The following is a 19,543-nucleotide window of genomic DNA, read 5'->3' as shown; positions in this document are numbered from 1 at the left end:
AATCCAGAAGATCCAAAAATCTGGACTGACCCAATCCCGAGCAGGTTGGATTCTGAGCAGTCTGGATTTTTGACTTGTACTGTACATACATAGAAAATGATGGCAGATAAAGACCATATGGTCCATCCAGTCTGTCCAACCATTAGCTCTTCCTAAAATATGTACTTGTCCCTTGCTTTCTTGAATTCAGATATAGTCCTTGTCTCCACCACCCTCCGCTGGGAGGCTGTTCCATGCATCCACCACCCTTTCTGTAAAGATGTATTTCCTTAGATTACTCCTGAGCCTATCCCATTTCACCTTTGTTCCATGCCCCCCTCATTCCAGAGTTTCCTTTCAATTGAAGACTTGCCTCTTGCGCATTTTTGCCATGGAGGTATTTAAATGTCTCTCTCCCCCCTCTATCACCTTTCTTCCAAAGTATATATATGACACAGACCGGAGACCATTTTAGTAGCCGCCCTCTGGACCAGCTCCATCCTGTTTATATCTTTTTGAAGGTGCGGTCTCCAGAATTGTGCACAGTACTCTGAATGAGGTCTCACCAGAAACCTATACTGAGGAACTACCACCTCCTTCTTTCTACTGGCCATTCCTTTCTCTAAGCATCTCAATCATCCTTCTGGTTTTTGCCATCCCTTTTCTACTTGTTTGACCACTTTAAGCTCATCAGACATGATCACCCCCAAGTCCCACTCTTCTTTATTTATTTATTTATTGCATTTGTACCCCACATTATCCCACCTTTTTGCAGGCTCAATGTGGCTTACAGAGTGTTAATATGGTATAGTCATTACATAATCTTAGATACAGTCAGTAATAAACTGGAGGTAGAAGAGGAGTTAGTTAGAAGGTATTAGGTAAGGTCGTGTTAGAGGTGTTTTAAAGCGTTTGGGTGGTATACAGAGTAGTTTGTTTCATCAAGGATTATTTTTGTAGGCCTTGTTGAAGAGATATGTCTTCATAGATTTGCGAAAGCTGGTTAAGTTGTCCGTGGTTTTAAGGGTCATGGGTAGTGCGTTCCATAACTGTGTGCTTTTGTACGCAAAGGTAGTAGCGTAGGCCTGTTTGTATTTAATTCCTTTACAGCTGGGGAAGTTCAAATTGAGGAACTTGCGGGCTGATCTTCTGGCATTTCTGGGTTGTAAGTCTATTAGGTTCAGCATGTAGAGTGGGGCCTCTGCGTGAATGATTTTGTATACGGTCGTGCAGATCTTGAACTCAATTCGTTCCTTGTGCGGGAGCCAGTGCAGTTTCTCTCTTAGGGGCTTTGCGCTTTCGTATTTGGTTTTTCCAAAAATGAGACGGGCTGCGGTGTTCTGGGCTGTTTGGAGTTTTTTAATGGTCTGTTCTTTGCATCCTACGTACAGAGTGTTGCAATAGTCCAGGTGACTTATCACTAGTGACTGTACTAGGGTGCAGAAGACGTATCTTGGGGAAAAAGGTTTTATTCTTTTGAGTTTCCACATCAAGTAGAACATTTTTTTCGTTGTGTTCTTCACGTGGGTATCAAGTGTGAGGTTTTGATCAATAGTGACTCCCAGAATTTTCAGATTTTCTGAGATGGGGAGTGTGCAGTAAGTTGTGGTTATGGTAGGGTAGTTGTTTGTGTTGTATTGGGAAGTGAGAACCAGACATTGAGTTTTTTCATGCACAGAAGTACTTGACCCCCTATTCTGTACTGCCCCCTTGGATTTTTACAGACCAAATGATCTAGAGATGGGAATAATGAGTGAGGTAATTAAATCTGCTGAAGACACAAAAGTTATTCAAAGGTTTAAGGCTGTTTTATTTGATCATCTGTCTAAAGCAAAGCCATCAAAGTGAATTACATTTGATAAAATCAATAGAAAGAAAAGAACTCCATATCATCAAATAGGAAAGAGAACGACAAAGAGAAAGAGAAGAAAACAACCAAAAAATAAAAACCAGAAAGATAAAACGATAACTTCATACTGCAACCCACAGACTGCAGGGCGAGAAAGTCTTCCAAAGTTCAACTAGTCATAGGCAAAAGGCTGACTGAAACAAATGTGTTTCCAGCATAACTTTAAATGTGCAGAGGTGATAGCCAGCAGCTGCTGCGGGAGAGGTCTGGCTCACTTGGAGAGCTTCTGGAGCGGGACGGGAGGAGGCAGAGTTGAGGCGCGCTGTAGGGCCCCTTTGAGCGCGAGGCCCTGTGCGGTCGCACCGGTTGCCCCTGCCTAAGACCAGCACTGTACCACAGAGATCAGACTAACTGGCCTGTAGTTCCCGAACTCCTCTTTACTTCTGCTTTGTGGAGAGGGACCACATCTGTTTTTCTCCTGCCATCTGGGACTACTCCAGACCAGGGGTGTAGCCAGACTTCGGCGGGAGGGGGGTCCAGAGCCCAAGGTGAGGAGGCACATATTAGTCCCCCCCTGCGCCACCAACCGCCCCGTCCCTTTTGACCCCCCTCCCGCTGCCTCCACCAACTTTCCCCTGCCACCGCCAGGTACCTTTGCTGGTGGGAGTCCCCAACCCCCACCAGCCGAAGTCCTCTTCAGCGCTGGTCTCCAAGTCCGGCGCGTTCGCTGATCTGGATTCTGTTTCTGTGAGTCCTGGTCTCATAGAAACAGAATCCAAATCAGCAATGCGCTGGAGACCGGTGCTGAAGAGGACTTTGGCTGGCAGGGGTTGGGGACCCCCACCAGCAAAGGTACCTGACGGCGGCAGGGGGAGGGGAGGTCGAATGTGGCGGGGGAGGGTCGGCAGCAGGGGGGGTGAAAACAGGGGGGCCAGAGCTAAATCTGCGGGGGCCCATGCCCCTGTGGCCCCACCTAGGTATGCCCCTGCTCCAGACTCTAAAGAAGCATTGAAAAGGTCAGATAGTAGAACCACCAGAACTTCCCTAAGGTCCTTCAGTACCTGCAGATGTATCCTATTTGACCTTGTCGCTTTTTCCAACAGTTTAAAAAACACAGTCTCTTGCACCTTCTCTTATCACTAACATATCTTTAAAAAAAGTATTGTCTGCCAATTTTACCATACTGCCTGTCTTTTTCGTCCGTTTGTGTCTTTGCTTTCCTGATTTCTTTACCAGCTTCTCTTAATTTTACCAGATATTGTTTGTTGCCTGTCTTCCACTTTCTGTGACCTCCTGTAGTTTTTATAAAGGCTAACTCTTGTTCCTTACTTTTTCAAGTATTACTTTTGAGAACCAAAGCAGCCTTTTCCCCCTCTTACTTATATTTACTTTCCTAACAAAAAGGTTTGTTGCCCTTAACATAGTTTTATTTCAGTTCTGGCCACTGCTTTTCTGCTTCCCCAAGCTGTTCCCATCCAGCTAACAACTACGGAAGATTGATAGGTCATGTATTGATTTTATGGCCTTCGGTAATGCGTTCCATAGTTGCGTGCATACGTAGGAGAAGCTGGATGCGTATATGGATTTATATTTCAGTCCTTTGCAACTGGGGTAGTCCACTTCTTGTGCCCATAAAGGAAGCCTGTGTATCACACCAATTTAAAAGGATTTTCCATTTCCTCTTTCTGGCTTATTCCACAGTGCCTCTTCCTTACCCCATAAGTCCTTCAATTCTGTTGCTTTAATAGACACTTCAACAACCTTGACGACGTAGCACATTTCTTAACGTATTCATTTCCTTATTGGAGTTTTGTAATTCACGTTGAGTTTGTGCTATAAGGCTTTGCTTGGTTCCTATTTGTGCACTAAATAGCAGGACTCCTGACAAAGGCCCTAGAGCCGAAACATGGCCCGTGTTGGGTCCACCTATATAGTGCACCGCTTGTATTTTGGAATTGTGCATTTGGTACTTCATTTGTTTGAATAAAACCTTTTTATTAACATTTCTCCTGGAACAAGTTTCTTTGGTCACCTCCACTTATTTTGCCCTTTTACGCCGTGATTTGTGGAACTGTTTTGGTTTATATTTAACACCAGTTCTCCTCCCTTTCTTCCTACCCTGTCCTTCCTTAATAGATTATAAGTTGGTATAACTGTATCCCAGTCATAGTTCTCTGTGAATCATGTTTCCATGACAGCCACTAAATCCAAATCAGCCCCTTCCATCACAGTCCCTAGATTCACAGCCTTATTTGTCATACTGTGGACATTAGTATACACAACTTTTCAAATGTTGTCCTTATTTTTCATTTCTATAGAGGTATTTAATGTTTTATTTATCTGACGGCTTTATAAAACAGCGGTTGGTAATAGGACCCACAAAGGATGGGGCCATCCTGGACCTGGTGGCCTTTGTCTGGAATCCCAATAGATTAAAATATTTTCTGAGGTGTCCTGGACATGGAGAAATATGTTTATCACTATTATATACGTAAGCATTTGTAAAATGTTCCAACTTTGCATTATACTATTATAATAAGATATATTACAGGGAGAAAAGATTTTGAAGGAGCTTGAAACTTTACTTATGAAAAATGTCTCACTGTATGTTGCAACAAGCCAACCATCACTGGCTCCCAAGTCTACAGATCTTGACGTTCTGAAAAGTAAAGGTACTTCACTATTATAAATCTCGATTCTGTATTTGTCATGTTTTACATTTTGGGGGCTATCGTTATTTGATAAATATAATTTGTTACATTTGTATCCCACGTTTTCCCACTTATTTGTAGGCTCAATGTGGCTTACATAATTCCAGAGAGCATGTATGATGGTAATGAATCATCCACAAACATGAGGGGATGTTGGGAGATGATAAACTGACTGACTTCTTGAGGCTGCTTCCAGGCTTATCTATGAGCTCATGAAACTCTTATTGTTTAATTTGTTTAAAGCTATAACATTACTTCAAAAATGCCAGGGTTAGTGCAGAACACCAGAGCAGCTCTGCCCCTGTAGTGATGAGGTCAAATATGATCAATATCGCACAGTATGGGAGCAATTCTACTACTACTTATCATTTCTATAGCGCTACAAGGCATACGCAGCACTGTACACCGTACACAAAAAAGACAGTCCCTGCTCAAAGAGCTTACAATCTAGATAAGACTGGCAGACAGACAGAACAATTAAGGGTAATTCTAGAACTTGGTGGTGAAGTTAGGCGACTCAATGCCACATGATCAGCGTCAATTCTATAATGGCACCTTGGCACCAATATTCCATTATAGAATACTAGCATACGTCGACATCAACACGCCTACATTTAGATGTGCCCACTTATGCCAAGTCTATGGCTGTCATGAGTTGGTTCACCTAAGCGCACCATGTAGTATATGCAGCATATAATATTCTAAAAGGTGCATGTGTAGGTAGGAGATACATCCACGTCCTGCCCAAGCTCCGCCCACATGTATGCCCCCTTACAGTTATGTACTCCCTTATTGATTTGAATATGTAAATGCTAATTAAGCTGCCACTTCCGCACACTAGGGGGCTCATTTTCATAAGTGGCATAAAGCAGCATTTGGACGTTTTGAAATCGCTATTTTTGAAACATATTTTGCAGACGTTTATCTATGCATTTCATCTTTAGTGTGTCCAAATCACAAGGGGGCGTGTCAGGGGCATGTTGGGGGCGGGATTAGGGCATTTCTAACACTTGGACATTTTTTTTGCCATAATGGAACAAGACATTTTCAGCTAGACCTGTTTTAATAACAACTAAGCCACAAAAAAGTGCTCTAAATGATCAGATTTGACCTCTGCAGAAATAAAGGAATGACCCTCGCTTACTCCCCCAGTGGTCACTGACCCCCTCCCGACCCCCAAAGATGTGAAAGAAACAGTAGGTACAGCCTCTTAGAGCATCAAGCATGTCTCTAGTGTAGCCTAGTGGTCGGTACAGTGCACTGTGGAGAAGGGGGACCCAGGCCCACAATCCACTCTAACTATTACATTTGTGGTGGAAAGTGTCAGCCCCCCCAAACCCATCAAAAACCTACTGTACCCACATATAGGTGACACCTGCAGCCATAAGGGCTATTGTAGTGGTGTATAGTTGGTTACAGTAGTTTTTTGTTGGGTTTTGGAGGGCACCCCATACAATAAGAGGGTGTAATGGTGAAATATGTACCTGGGAGCTTTTATATGAAGTCCACTGCAGTGCCCCCTAGGGTGCCCCACTGCTCTGCTGGGATGTGTGTTTGGCCAGTCTACTAAGAATGCACAAAAACCTTTAGCAACTGGATGTTTTGCTGTTTCAAAAATCACTATATTTCCCCATTTGGATTCTGGACATTATGAGCAAAACATCCAGAGTAGGACTTAGATGCCATATCAAAAATGCCCCTCTAGGTGTAACCACAGTTCACAATACCCAGCGCTAAAAGTGTCTTTGCCCAAATTTCTCTCAAAAGCAGGCTTCATTTGTAGATTGAAAGACCTCAGCGGTGACTCGTTTCCCAAGAGCTAACTAGCTCTTGATTCGCCTGCCTCTTCATTGGTCTGTAGCAAAAAATTTTAATGTCAACTTTAGTATCAATCCAACTTTATATCATTTTTATAAGTTTTTAGAAAATATTTAATCTTGAAATATGTGCTTGACTATATAAAAAGTACTAAGCTTTTCAGCAATATATTAATTGTGGACCTTTCGCCAACATGTGGCATGTTTTGCCCCAGGGTTTGGTCCACTGCCATCTGCTTAGAACCTACAGCTTTACAAAAGATGATACAATTGCAGCTGAGGACTGTGGGATTGAGATGCTTTGTGCTATAACTACTACTACTACTTAACATTTCTAGAGCGCTACTAGGGTTACGCAGCGCTGTACAATTTAACAAAGAGAGACAGTCCCTGCTCAAAGAGCTTACAGTCTAATAGACAAGTGAACGGTCGGTCCGATAGGGGCAGTCAAATTGGGGCAGTCTGGATTCACTGAACGGTAAGGGTTAGGTGCCGAACGCAGCATTGAAGAGGTGGGCTTTAAGCAAAGACTTGAAGACGGGCAGGGAGGGGGCTTGGCGTAAGGGCTCAGGAAGGTTGTTCCAAGCATATAACATCTATAACATCTATTGCTGCCTTGCTGCTTTTTACCTTTGATGATTAAGGGGATCTTTCACTATAGTGCATTAAGCACTTAACACGTAGTTAATGCATTAAATTGTTTGCAATAGTTACCCTCTTTCCATGCATTAAACTGCGTGTTGCTGAATTTTTAATGAATTTTTCTTTCAGGTGTGGCATGGGCGGAGAATGGGTGTGGAAGCAGAAGCCAGCTAGTGTGTTATACTTAATATGCGCTAACTGGTTTATGTACTGTTCATGCGGGAGCACTTAGCACATCCTAAATAGGAGGTGGTAAGTCCTCCTGTGTTAACTCTCTGCAGGAACCACATGGTAACAGTAACATTAATACATGACCGGCAAGAAAACATACAGGAGAAACATCCCCAAAAGGCGCCGCCTTAAATCTGGATTTAGTGCGCAGTGAAATTCTGTGTTTCAATGTGTTAAGCCCAGATTCAGGCACATTTTAGTAAAAGGGCCCTAAATTCTTACACTATGCATTATATTTTTCTGGCTTTCACTGTGCCAGGAGGTACCTGAAGCAGTGAGAAATAAAGGGTCCCTTTTATTAAAGCTTAACGTGTGCTGATGGATATTAGCGTACACTAAGGGACCCTTTTACTAAGGCATGGCTTATGAAAGACTCCAGAGGAAATTGGAGAGTCATGGGATAGGAGGTAGGGTTCTATTGTGGATTAAATCTGGTTAAAGGATACAAAACAGAGTAGGGTTAAATGGTCAGTATTCTCAATGGAGAAGGGTACATAGTGGGGTTCCCCAGGGGTCTGTGATGAGACCCTTGCTTTTTAACATTTATTAATGATCTAGAGATGGGAGTAAATAGTGAGGTGATTAAATTTGCTGATGACACAAAGTTATTCAAAGTTGTTAAATCACAAGAGGATTGTGAAAAATTAGAAGAGGACCTTAGGAGAGTAGGCATCCAAAAGGCAAATGACGTTTAATGTGAGCAAGTGTGAAGTGATGCATGTGGGAAAGAGGAACCCAAATTATAGCTACGTCATGCAAGGTTCTACGTTAGGAGTCACCGAACAGGAAAGGGATCTAGGTGTCATCGTTGATGATACGTTGAAACTCTCTGCTCAGTGTGCAGCGGTGGCTAAGAAAGCAAATAGAATGTTAGGTATTATTAGGAAAGGAATGGAAAACAAAATTGAGGACATTATAATGCTTTGTATCGCTCCATGGTACAACTGCACCTTGAATATTGTGTGCAATTCTGGTCACCGCATTTCAAAAAAGATATAGTGGAATTAGAAAAGGTACAGATAAGGGCAACGAAAATGATAAAGGGGATGGGACGACTTCCCTATGAGGAAAGGCTAAAGCGACTAGGGCTCTTCAGCTTGGAGAAAAGATGGCTGAGGGGAGATATGATAGAGGTCTATAAAATAGTGAGTGGAGTGGAATGAGTAGACATGAATCACTTGTTTACTCTTTCCAAAAATACTAGGACTAGGGGGCATGCAAGGAAGCTAAAAAATAGTAAATTACAATGAATCAGAGAAAATATTTCTTCATTCAATGTGTAATTAAGCTCTGGAATTCATTGCCAAAAAGTGTAGTAAAAGCAGTTAGCTTAGCGGAGTTTAAAAAAGGTTTGGCTAGCTTCCTAAAGGAAAAGTCCATAAGCCATTATTAAAATGGACTTTGGGGAAAATCTTATTTCTAGGATAAGCAGCGTAAAATGTATTGTACTGTTTTGGGATCGTGCCAGGTACTTGTAACCTGGATTGGCTACTGTTGAAAACAGGATACTGGGCTTGATGGACCTTTGGTCTGTCTCAGTATGGCAATACTTATGTACTTATATGAACTTTTGGGCAGCGCCGCACACTACCCGGTTACCGCTGGGTTAGTGTGGAAGCCCTTACCGCCACCTCAATGGGTGGTGGTAAGTGCTCCCCTTCACACGGTCACATGGTAAGAGCAATCTTACCGCATGACCATGGCTATTTTCAGGCAATTTTACCTGCTGCTGTAAAAAGTGCCACAGTGAGTGGCAAAAATGGCCCCGTTGCTTTCACAGGGCCCTATTTACCACAGTTTAGTAAAAGGGCCCCTTAGCGAGCACTAAGCTTTGATAAAAGGGCCTCAAAGTGACTAGGCCAAGGCCACTGTCATGAGTGTTAATGGTAGAAACAGGATTCAAACTCTGGCTTCCCCAGATCTCAGCGTATTGCTCTTATCACTAAACACTTCCACATTATGAAACATGCACATATTTTTGGCTAGGTAGTTTGAAACCTATTTTCAGCCAGGCCATTTTACCTATCTGAATGGCTTTGAAAATTGTCTTGCCAACTCATTACTTTTAATACCAAATCAGTTCCCTTTATAATTTATTTTTCAGTTTGTAGATTTTATCATAAATGTTAAGAATTCTCTCTAAGCCACTGATCAGATTATATCTTTCCTAGGCGCTCATATCAGAAGAATAAATTTTGGAAATTTGACGCACGGTGTTTTACATACTAAATTCTGGATTGTGGATATGAAACACATATATATTGGCAGTGCCAACATGGACTGGCGGTCAATCACTCAGGTAGACTTTAGAACATGCTGTATAATGAACTTTAAGAATTCTGGACCCTCTCCTGGGCTCATATAAATTATAATGCCTTCATCACTTATTTCTAAACTATTTCATCTAAAAAATAAGGTTTGTGCCCCAAATTTTCCTCCTGTTTGTTCTCCTGTTTAGTGGCCTCCACCTAAGGGGAAAGAAAGGCCCATCAGGCTCTCCCACACTGTAATTTTCATGCTTATGACGTTACAAAACTCAATCATTGGATGTATTTTCACTCCGTTTTCAAAAAGAAATGAAAAAGTATGCATGTTTATGTATGTATTATTATTCTCTACTTAGAACGGAAATAAATAAACAAATACAAATAAGTACTTCTGACTATTAGGCCTGGACACCTAGACATTTTTCATGTCATTTTCATTTGCAGTTTTTTTTCCATTTCCAATGGATACCGTTAATGGTGCACCCTCGTCTTAAAGAGTGCACATACTTTGCATATAGTTCTAACTCCTTCCTGATAATTTGCACCAGGGGCTTATCTGCGTGGGGGCCACGGGGGCCTGGGCCCCCTAGAGTTGGCCCTGGACCCCCCTATCGCCAACGTCTTCGGCTCCCCTCCCGCTGCCAACCCTCCCCCGCCACCGCTGGTACCTTTGCTGGCGCTGCCAGCCGAACAAGTCCTGTTCTCCAGCGCGGATCTGCAAGGGCAGGCTTCGCTTCTGTGAGTCTGACGTCCTGCACGTACAACGTGCAGGACGTCAGACTCACAGAAACAGAAGCCCACCCTTGCAGATCATCAACGCGGCCGCTCGCTTCTGTTTCTGTGATGACGTGATGTCCACAAGGTCCTTCCCGCCGAAGTCTGGCCTGATCTAGTCCGGTCCAGGTCAGCGGCCGTCCGACTCCACAATTCTTCCCGTTGTTGCCCTGTTGCTCACTGCCTCATTGTACCTCACTGCTGCCCTGGCTGGCTGCTCACCGTGATCCGCCTCGTGCTTCACAACGTCGGGTTCGCGAACTTCACGCCAACCAGTTACCGAGCCCACCACCGACCAGAACCACCATCCGCTGCCTAGCCTGCCTATCACTGCAGTAGCAGCACCAGTAGTCCTCCAGGCTCCACACTGCCCTGCCTGCTGTCCACTCCAGAGTCCAGACTGAGAATCCAGACTCTCCAGGTTAAAAAAAACAAACCCAAAACAAAACAAAAAACTTTGGGGACACTGGTGAAGTGATGCTGGGTTGGGCTGGTGTTGTGTGGGTTGTGGAACTGTGGGAACTGCAGAGTTAACTCGATGCTGGGTGATGTGGGGTTAGTGCCCCCATTTTAACTTTGGCCCCCTCAAAATGTCAGGTCTAGATACGCCCCTGGTTTGCACATGCGCCCTAGGGGAAAAAAAGTGTTCACTCTCCACCGGATTCTATATATCATGCCTAGCATTCCATGCCAAAATCCAAGTGTTTTTAAGAGCACTTAACAAGCAATATTGAGCACTAATTAGCAATAATTAGAATTTATGCTCACAACTCACTATGCATACTCTGTAAGATACAGTGCCTAAATTCGAATGCACGGAGCCAAAAAGGGGCATGGTTATAGGTGGAGAAATAGGCGTTTCATGGGCATTCCGAAATTTATGCGTACTGTTATAGAAGATGGCCCTCTGCGGCTAAATCTACATGCCAGTATTTACGTCATGTTTTCCTTGGTGTAAATGGATGCGCGTAGTTCTAGGTGCTGGAATATCAACTAAGTGTTTTCTATATACTGCGCCTAAATCTAGGCACCGCTTATAGAATATGCTTAGGGAGAAATTTATTCCGCGTGGATTATTCAGGCACCATATATAGAATCTAGCCCTATGTGCAAAGAGTGTGTACTATTTATTTATTTATTGCCTTTTTGAAGGCGGTGTACAAGAATAAGTCAAACATAAACAATAGACAATTACAGCAGTAAAAATATTCAAACAATAATACAAAGTATGGCATAGAATACTACATTACAATAGACTGCACAGGGTGTAAGCAAAGATGGAACATATAAATAGATAAGATAGAGTAAGCAAATAAGGGGATTAATTTAAAGAAAGTTGCAAATGAGATCAGAAAAGTGCTTAGCTAGGATAGGAGTGGATAAACATGTCCTATTATAATATGTGCAGCTGGTGTCACTCTTTGTGTGTGTATGACTAGTAAGTTGGTTACTTCTGCCATTAAAGGCCTGGTGGAAGAGCCAAGCTTTCACCTGCTTCCTGAAGTAGAGATAGTCTTGAGTTAAGTGGAGCCTTTCAGGGAGTGCATTCCAGAGTGTGGAGGCTACTCCGGAGAAGGCTCGCTGGCAGGTATCACATTGTATTTATTATATGCTATTCTTTTTTTTTATTTATTTTGTAAAATTTCCAAGAACAAATCTTACAGAAAAGATGACTATTCCATATTAATTGCATATTCTTTACAATCAATATTACAAGAAATCACAATCCTTCACTCATCAGGGGCAGTTCTCAATTCTTAGGAAATTATAGAAATTAACTCTACAAGTTATCACAAATAGAGGCTTATAGGGGAGGTTCCAGGTTGATTACTTTTAATCACGGAGTTGACGTAATTACAGTTCTTGAGTGCGAGTTAGGTGTAGTCACCGTTTTAGAATCCTGCGCTGCTACTGGGGCGCCCGAAACTTATCCATCCTGTCCCAGCGGGATTTACAGCTTTTGTCCATAAATCTATCATAGTTGCTAAGCAGGTGATATTGACGGAATGGGTGTCCCAACAATATCCCACTTACTCCCAGTGGCAGACACGTATGATAACACTATTGCGGTTTGAAAGACTGGGAATAGTAGACTTTAAATCCAAAGCTGGAATACAGTTCCAAAACACCTGGAGCCCGTTCCTTAATACAATGTTCCCGACTGCCAGGAGTAGACTCTTAAACTATTAATGGTACCCTAAAGGTTGAGTAAGAAGAGTGGGTAGGGGAAGGGGGGGTGAGGGGGGATATAGAGATAAGAGGGAGGGATAATGGGGAAGGGGAGGGGGAGGGCGTTGGGTGGGAGGGATGTTGATAAAAACAAGTTTGTGATAATTGCGTTATTGTATTGACATATTCCTTTATTCAATAAAAATGATTAAACATAAAATTCACTTCCACTACAAGGGGGAGTTCGTATTTCCCAAAAAGAGATTTTGATGTCAGGTATGTACCCACTTGTGTTAGGGACCCATAGAAGCTCAGTACAGTGTGCAAAGAGGGTGCACTATATGCACGTAGTGACACTCTGGTTGAATATCTACTCCAGTGCATCCTCTTCTTACAGTCACGTCAGGTTTTTTTTAAACACTAATCATCGGCTAAGTTAGTCCTGTATATTTAGTGCCATGTGCAGGCACCGGCACTGAATATCTGAAACCAATTTCGGTAGGGCTGGTCGCCAGAGCTTATGCAGGTCCTGGCCTGTATTCAACCAGGGCCTGCACAAGACAGTTATCAGCCCCCTCTTTCTTTCCCCCTCCCCTCGACCTGTGACCTTAAGTATCTCCCTCCCACCCCCCTACAATGACCTCCCCCCATCTTAGTAGGCCTTCCTGGACCTACTTTCAATCCCAGGTGGTCTAGTGGGGGTGATGGGGGTAGGAGCAAACCTCATTCGCTCCTGTCCCTAGTCGTGGCTTCTGCAATATGGCTGCAGTGACATTTCATGACAGCCTTGCTGTACCGCACCACAGGGGCAGACTCAGAGTGCTCTGGGTCCCCGGGCACTGAGGGTGGTCTAGGCCCCCCGCCCAGCCGCTGCCTAACACCCCCTTACTGCTACGCTGCTGCCCCCCTACTGCCACAGCCGATGCCCTCGCTGCCCCGGTCCTACCTGAAGGGCCCTGGTGGTCTCTGGGGGTGGGGTGGGGGTGGTGAAGCATGTTCTTTCCTGCCCACTGTGCTGCTGCTATTCCCCCACCTGCCAACGCTGCTGTGTTTTCAAAATCGCGTCCGAGACTTCCCGTGGAAGTCTTGCGGTTCTCAACAGTCTTGCGAGACTTCCACAAAGAGTCTTGGCCGCCATTTCTAAAATACTGCAGTGCCGTGCAGGGGGAATAGCAGCAGCACAACAGGCAGAAAAGAACATGTTCACCTCCGCAGAGGCCACTAGATCACCAGTGGTGCTTTTTAAGGTAGGACCGAGGAGGGCTGTAGTGTGCGGCGGGCATCCGGACAGAGCCTCTGGGCCCTCGGGCACTGCTCGGTTGCCCGAATGGTCAGTCTGCCCCTGCTGCACCACGAGGCTGTCACAAGAGGTACAGCAACCATATTGAAGAAGCTACCGATAGGTGCAGGAGCAAGTGGGATTTGCACCTGCCCCCATCGCCCCCACCAGACCACCAGGGATTGAAGGTAGGTCTTAGAGGGCCTACTGAGATGGGGTGAGGGGTTGTTGTGGGAGGGGCGGGATGGAGGTACTTAAGGCTGCCTGGGTGGGGGTGGAGTGAGCAAGGGGACTCAGAGTGCTGCTAATGACTTTACAGAGTTATGTGGGTTCTGGCCGATATTCAGTGTCAGGACCTGCTTAGCTGACCAACCTATGTAGGACACCTTTCCAGTTGTTCTAACTTAGGGCTCCTTTTACTAAACGACAGTAAGCCCAATGTGGGCTTACCGCTTACTATACAGGAAGTACCGTCATTTTCAGTGCTACAAAAATTTATTTATTTTTGTAGTGCTGGAGTGTACCCAGTGGTAATCAGGCAGTGCCGCACGCTGGCCAGTTACCGCTGGGTTAACACGGGAGCCCCTACCGCCATCTCAGTGGGTGGTGGTAAGGGCTCCCTCCCCTGAAATGGCCACGCGGCAAGCGCTTTACTTGCCACCTGCCCGTTTCCTGTAGGAAAGCGAGACTTCCCTTTTACCCAGCTGCGGTAAAAGGGGGCCTCGGTGCGCATGTAAAACATGCACCAATACCAGTGTCGGCCCCCTTTTGCCACAGCTTGGTAAAAGGGGCTCTTAGCCAGTTAGCTGTGTGGGTCCCGGCACTGAATATTGCTGGCATCCGCAAAACCTCCAGCTCCTTCCCAACACCACCCCCTGTACTGTTCATGACCTGCCCATTTTTTTTTGGGGGGGGGGGGGGAGTTGGGATGGTTACAGTATTATGTTTTATTTATTTATCAGGATTTATTTACCCCCTTTTTGAAGAAATTCACCCAAGGCGCTGTACAACAAGAATAAACCAGACACAGGCAATAGACCAGAGCTTCTCAAACTGTAGGTCAGGATCCCAAATGTGGTCACAAAGCCTGCCTTTGGGGTCACCAGCTAGGTGGGCTCTCCATAGGTGCATCATTATTCTGCACCTGCAGGGCGGTCACACAGTTATATTTTGCTGCAATCATGGGGTCACAGCTTTCCCCAAAAAAGATTGGGGAATAGCAGTAAAAAATATTCCAATAACAGTGGACATTATGGCATGGTACATATTTACAATGTCAACACAGTACACATTAAAACATCTTAATAGATGGCACAAGATACAGGTAGATTGGATAGAGTAATATAAGGGTAACTTAAAAAAATTGAATGTGGAGTCAGAAAATGTGTGTGAATATAATCTCAGCTAGGGTATTAATGGATAAGTTAAATCCTGCTACAGTATGTACAGCTGATGTTAACGCTTGTACATGTGACAAACCAATCAAATATTGATTATAAGTCTTGAATATTGTATGACTACAGTTTTAACACACTACGAGGGGAATTTATCAATGTTATTGTACCACAAGTTGTGCAATTTTAGCACAGGAGGGTCTCATTGAATAAAATGGGACCCTGTGCTTAAATAGCATGATTTGTGATAAAATAACTCATCTTAACGGTAGCCCATGTTGATAACTACTGTACACCGCCTTGGATGAATGTCTTCATAAAGGCAGTTAATAAATTGGGGGAAGAGAGGTTGGTGGTTGGGAGGCGAGGATAGTGGAGGGCAGACTTATACGGTCTGTGCCAGAGCCGGTGATGGGAGGCGGGACTGGTGGTTGGGAGGCGGGAAATACTGCTGGGCAGACTTGTACGGTCTGTGCCCTGAAAAAGGCAGGTACAAATCAAGGTAAGGTATACACATATGAGTTTATCTTGTTGCGCAGACTGGATGGACCATGCAGGTCTTTTTCTGCCGTCATCTACTATGTTACTATATGGTAACATATATTAAATGTTTTTTTCCTGGGGCTCTGGGAGGGCTGTTCCAGGGTGTTGGTGGATGCTGCTGGCTGGAAAAGGTTTAAGTTTAGTTTGGGAATTAATAGAGTTAGCTGAAGAAATTGTGAGATGTTTCTTAAATATGGTTTTATTTTTCAAGGAATAAACCATGATTAAGTGGGGATTGTACTATAAAATGTTCCTTGCTGTTTTGGGTACAAGTCAGGTTAATATTTGACTTTAAAATTCTCTGTATCGGAAGTTTTGCATTTACTTCTATGGAGGAGGGAGATTCTAAATAGATCAGAGAAAAAAAACTGTCTTTCTCTGACAAGCTGATTGGTTGAGTGATGTCAGATCCTCTAGGGTGGAGGGGTGAGTTGCCAGGGGGACTGCAGTGAGAGAGAGAGATGAGAGCAAGGGAAGACTGGGAAAAGTAAAAATGTATAGTGTGTGTCTGTGTAAAAGTAAGAATAAAAGTATGGATTTTGTGAGTTTAAAGTGAAATGTGATATTGAAAAAGGGTACTTTAATATTGAAAGTGAGTGAAGGTGAGCTTTGGTGCTGAGAATGAGATGATTTGAGCTTAAAAGTGAGTACTTCAATAAACAGACTGTCTTTTTCATGATTGTGTTGCTGAATACATGTGGGGAAAAACTGATGTATTTTGGGTGGGAGAGAGCTGTACTAATAGAAAGCTGTGAGAAGTTTTAAACCAAATTTAGTTTGGTTTGGAGTGAAACAGAGGTATGTTTCTGCATGCAGTGCATGGAATGGTTAAGTTCTGAGGGAATTTAAGGTCATGGAAGGTGGAATGAGAGTCTGTATGCTCAGGTATTAAGTGGACACTTGGCTGCCTACTCTTTTTAGAATAGGGGAAAACAGTTGAGACTCAGGTTCTGAGAGACTGTGATTTCTGCTGGTAGTTCAGGACACACACACACCATTATTCTGTACATGTTACGATGAAGAATGACAATAGCTTACAGCCGTGTTCAAGGCCAGTGACATCAAAAAAAGAAAAGATATGAAAACTTACACCACACTCCTGCCTATATAAAATTGCAAAAATATATATTCCAAAGGAACTAATAATTCAGGGGTTCTTTTACTAAGGTGCGCTGAAAATGTCCTGCGGTAGTGTAGACGCGTGTTTTGGGCGCGCGCAGAATCATTCTTTAGCGCACCTGTAAAAAATGCCTTTTTAAAATTTTTGCTGAAAATGGACGTGTGGCAAAATCAAAATTGCCACACATCCATTTTGGGACTGAGACCTTACCACCAGCCATTGACCAAGCAGTAAAGTCTCGCGCAGTTACCGGGCAATAATGACCTACGCACATCAAATGCCACTTGACATGCGTAGCTGATGCGCGGCAGAAAATAAAAAATATTTTTCGGATGCACGCCAAAAAGGAAATTACCACAAAGGCCACGTGGTAGCCAGGTGGTAACTCAGAATTAGTATGCTTTGGGCGCGTGTAGGTGCTTACGCGGCTTAGTAAAAAGGCCGCTTAATTCTTCTTGATTTTATAATTTGTTAAGACAGGCCCAGGGTGATTAAAGAAACCTCCATGAAACTTCACATGTATTTATGACTTGTCTTCGTATTTCCTCAGGTAAAAGAACTCGGTGCTGTGATGTACAATTGCAGCTGCTTAGCCAAAGATTTATTGAAAACATTTAACACATACTGGGATCTTGGTTTTCCTAATGCTTCTATTCCATCACCTTGGCCAGACAGTTATTCCACCGATATCAACCAAAGTCAGCCTCTGGAACTGAAATTTAATGGAACTTGTTCAAAAGTCTATTTTTCTGTAAGTAGCTGTAAAACTATTAGCGATTTTTACATGCAAATCATGCTGAATCCAGACCAAGAGGGCCAGATATATTAAAGCGTTTCGTATTTTCTGTGTGTGATAAAAAAAAAAATCTCTTAGCAGGTCTGAACCAATAAACCCAAGCTTACTAGTCATCTGAGGGAGTGATATTTAAAAGCACTTATGCAGTTAGAAGCGAGTACCAACTGTATAAATACTTTTTACAAAATTGCTGCACATATATAGGGGCATAATCGAACGAGGCCAGCCATCTCTAAGGGCGGCCATCTCCGGGGGCAGCCCCGCAAAATGCCGTACCCGACCGTATTATCAAAAAAGATGGCCGGCCATCTTACGTTTCGATGATATGGTTGGGGCCGGCCAAATCTCAACATTTGGGCCAGCCTTAGAGATCGCCGACATTAGAGATGGCCGCCATTGGTTTTCCCCCTATAATGGAAACTCATGGTGGCCATCTCAAACCTGGCCAAATCCAAGGCACTTGGTCGTGGGAGGAGCCAGCATTTGTAGTGCACTGGTCCCCCTCACATGCCAGGACACCAATCGGGCACCCTAGGGAGCACTGCAGTGGACTTCACAAATTGCTCCCAGGTGCATAGCTCCCTTACCTTGGGTGCTGAGCCTTCCAACCCCCCCACCCCCCCACCCCCAAATCCCACTGCCCACAACTGTACACCACTACCATAGCCCTTAGGGATGAAGGGGAGCACCTTCATGTGGGTACAGTGGGTTTTGAGAGGGGAGGTTGGAGGGCTCCCATTTACCACCACAAGTGTAACAGGTGGGGGGGGGGGGGGGGGATGGGCCTGGGTCCGCCTGCCTGAAGTGCACTGCACCCAATAAAAACTGCTCCAGGTACCTACATACTGCTGTCATGGAGCTGGGTATGACATTTGAGGCTGGCATAGAGGCTGGCAAAAAAATGTTTTTTATTTTTTATTTTTGGGTGGGAGGGGGTTGGTGACCACTGGGGGAGTAAGGGATGTCATCCCCCATTCCCTCCGGTGGTCATCTGGTCAGTTGGAGCACCTTTTTGAGGTGAACAAAAAGGGACCAAGTGAAGCCAGCCAAATGCTCGGCTTTCTTTTTTCCATTATCGGCCGAAGCTGGCCATCTTTTAACCATGCCCCTGTCCCACCTTCGGTACACTGCCGAAACGCCCCCTTGAACTTTGGCCGGCCCTGCAACGGAAAGCAGTTGAAGCCAGTCAAAATTGGCTTTCGATTATACTGATTTGGCCGGGTTTAGGAGATGCACGGCCATCTCCTGATTTGTGTCGGAAGATGGCCGGCCTTCTCGTTCGAAAATAAGCAGGACAGCTTGATTTTTGGCCATATAAATGGCTGATAGGTAAAATTAATCTGCCCAAATTCAGCAGGGTTTGTGGGCAGGGTGAAAAGTTAGACACATAGCAGGAATGTATACAAATTTCATGGGGTGCGGTGAGACCCAGATCAAGCAAGCTTTGTGGAATCTAATTCTGGAGGTGGTCTTTCTGCCACCCATATAACTTACATGTTACATTCAACTTTGAATGCCAAAAGAGTAGGAATTACTTTATATGGAAGATTAATTCCCATAAAATTATGCCAGCATTTACAGCATTCAGTGTTTAACACATAGCCTAGCTGAAAATTTGCATAAAGTTATATAAGTAAAGAGCAGATGTGCAATCTGACTTAGAAAGTTGTTATCAACTAGTGAACTACCTGATAGGCTCATCTTGGAAGGCAGAAAATATTTCCGTAGACTTCTTTGCTGATTTTTCTTTTCTTGTTTTTTTTTTTTATGAGGAGAAGATTTGAAATTTACAGCCATCGCCGCATGGAGATTTCACTCATATTTTAGGAACTTGGGGAAACTAAGGGGAACAGGTGAATGATAGTATAGATGGTTTAGATTGGTCAACTCTATATTGGAGTTCATCATATGAAGTAGAAAAAGTGGTTAAATCCATAAAACCTTCATCAAGTCAGCGAGATTCTTGTTCAGC

General features: G+C 44.0%; 1 protein-coding gene across 2 annotated transcripts in view; it reads left to right on the top strand.

Moving 5' to 3' along the window:
- PLD4 (phospholipase D family member 4) overlaps positions 1-19,543 on the top strand; it is a 49,796-nt gene that overhangs the window by 15,544 nt on the left and 14,709 nt on the right. For both annotated transcript variants that reach the window (XM_030215278.1, XM_030215279.1), the window contains 3 exons: positions 4,380-4,500; positions 9,401-9,528; positions 17,326-17,526. In XM_030215278.1, coding sequence (XP_030071138.1) covers positions 4,380-4,500; positions 9,401-9,528; positions 17,326-17,526 — 450 coding nt within the window. The remainder of the gene's footprint in view (positions 1-4,379; positions 4,501-9,400; positions 9,529-17,325; positions 17,527-19,543) is intronic.

The sequence above is a fragment of the Microcaecilia unicolor genome, chromosome 9 (genome assembly GCF_901765095.1).
Source record: "Microcaecilia unicolor chromosome 9, aMicUni1.1, whole genome shotgun sequence".
Taxonomy (NCBI): domain Eukaryota; kingdom Metazoa; phylum Chordata; class Amphibia; order Gymnophiona; family Siphonopidae; genus Microcaecilia; species Microcaecilia unicolor.
The sequence above is the reverse complement of the archived record's forward strand: the minus strand, read 5'-3'. Positions and strand labels throughout refer to the sequence as shown.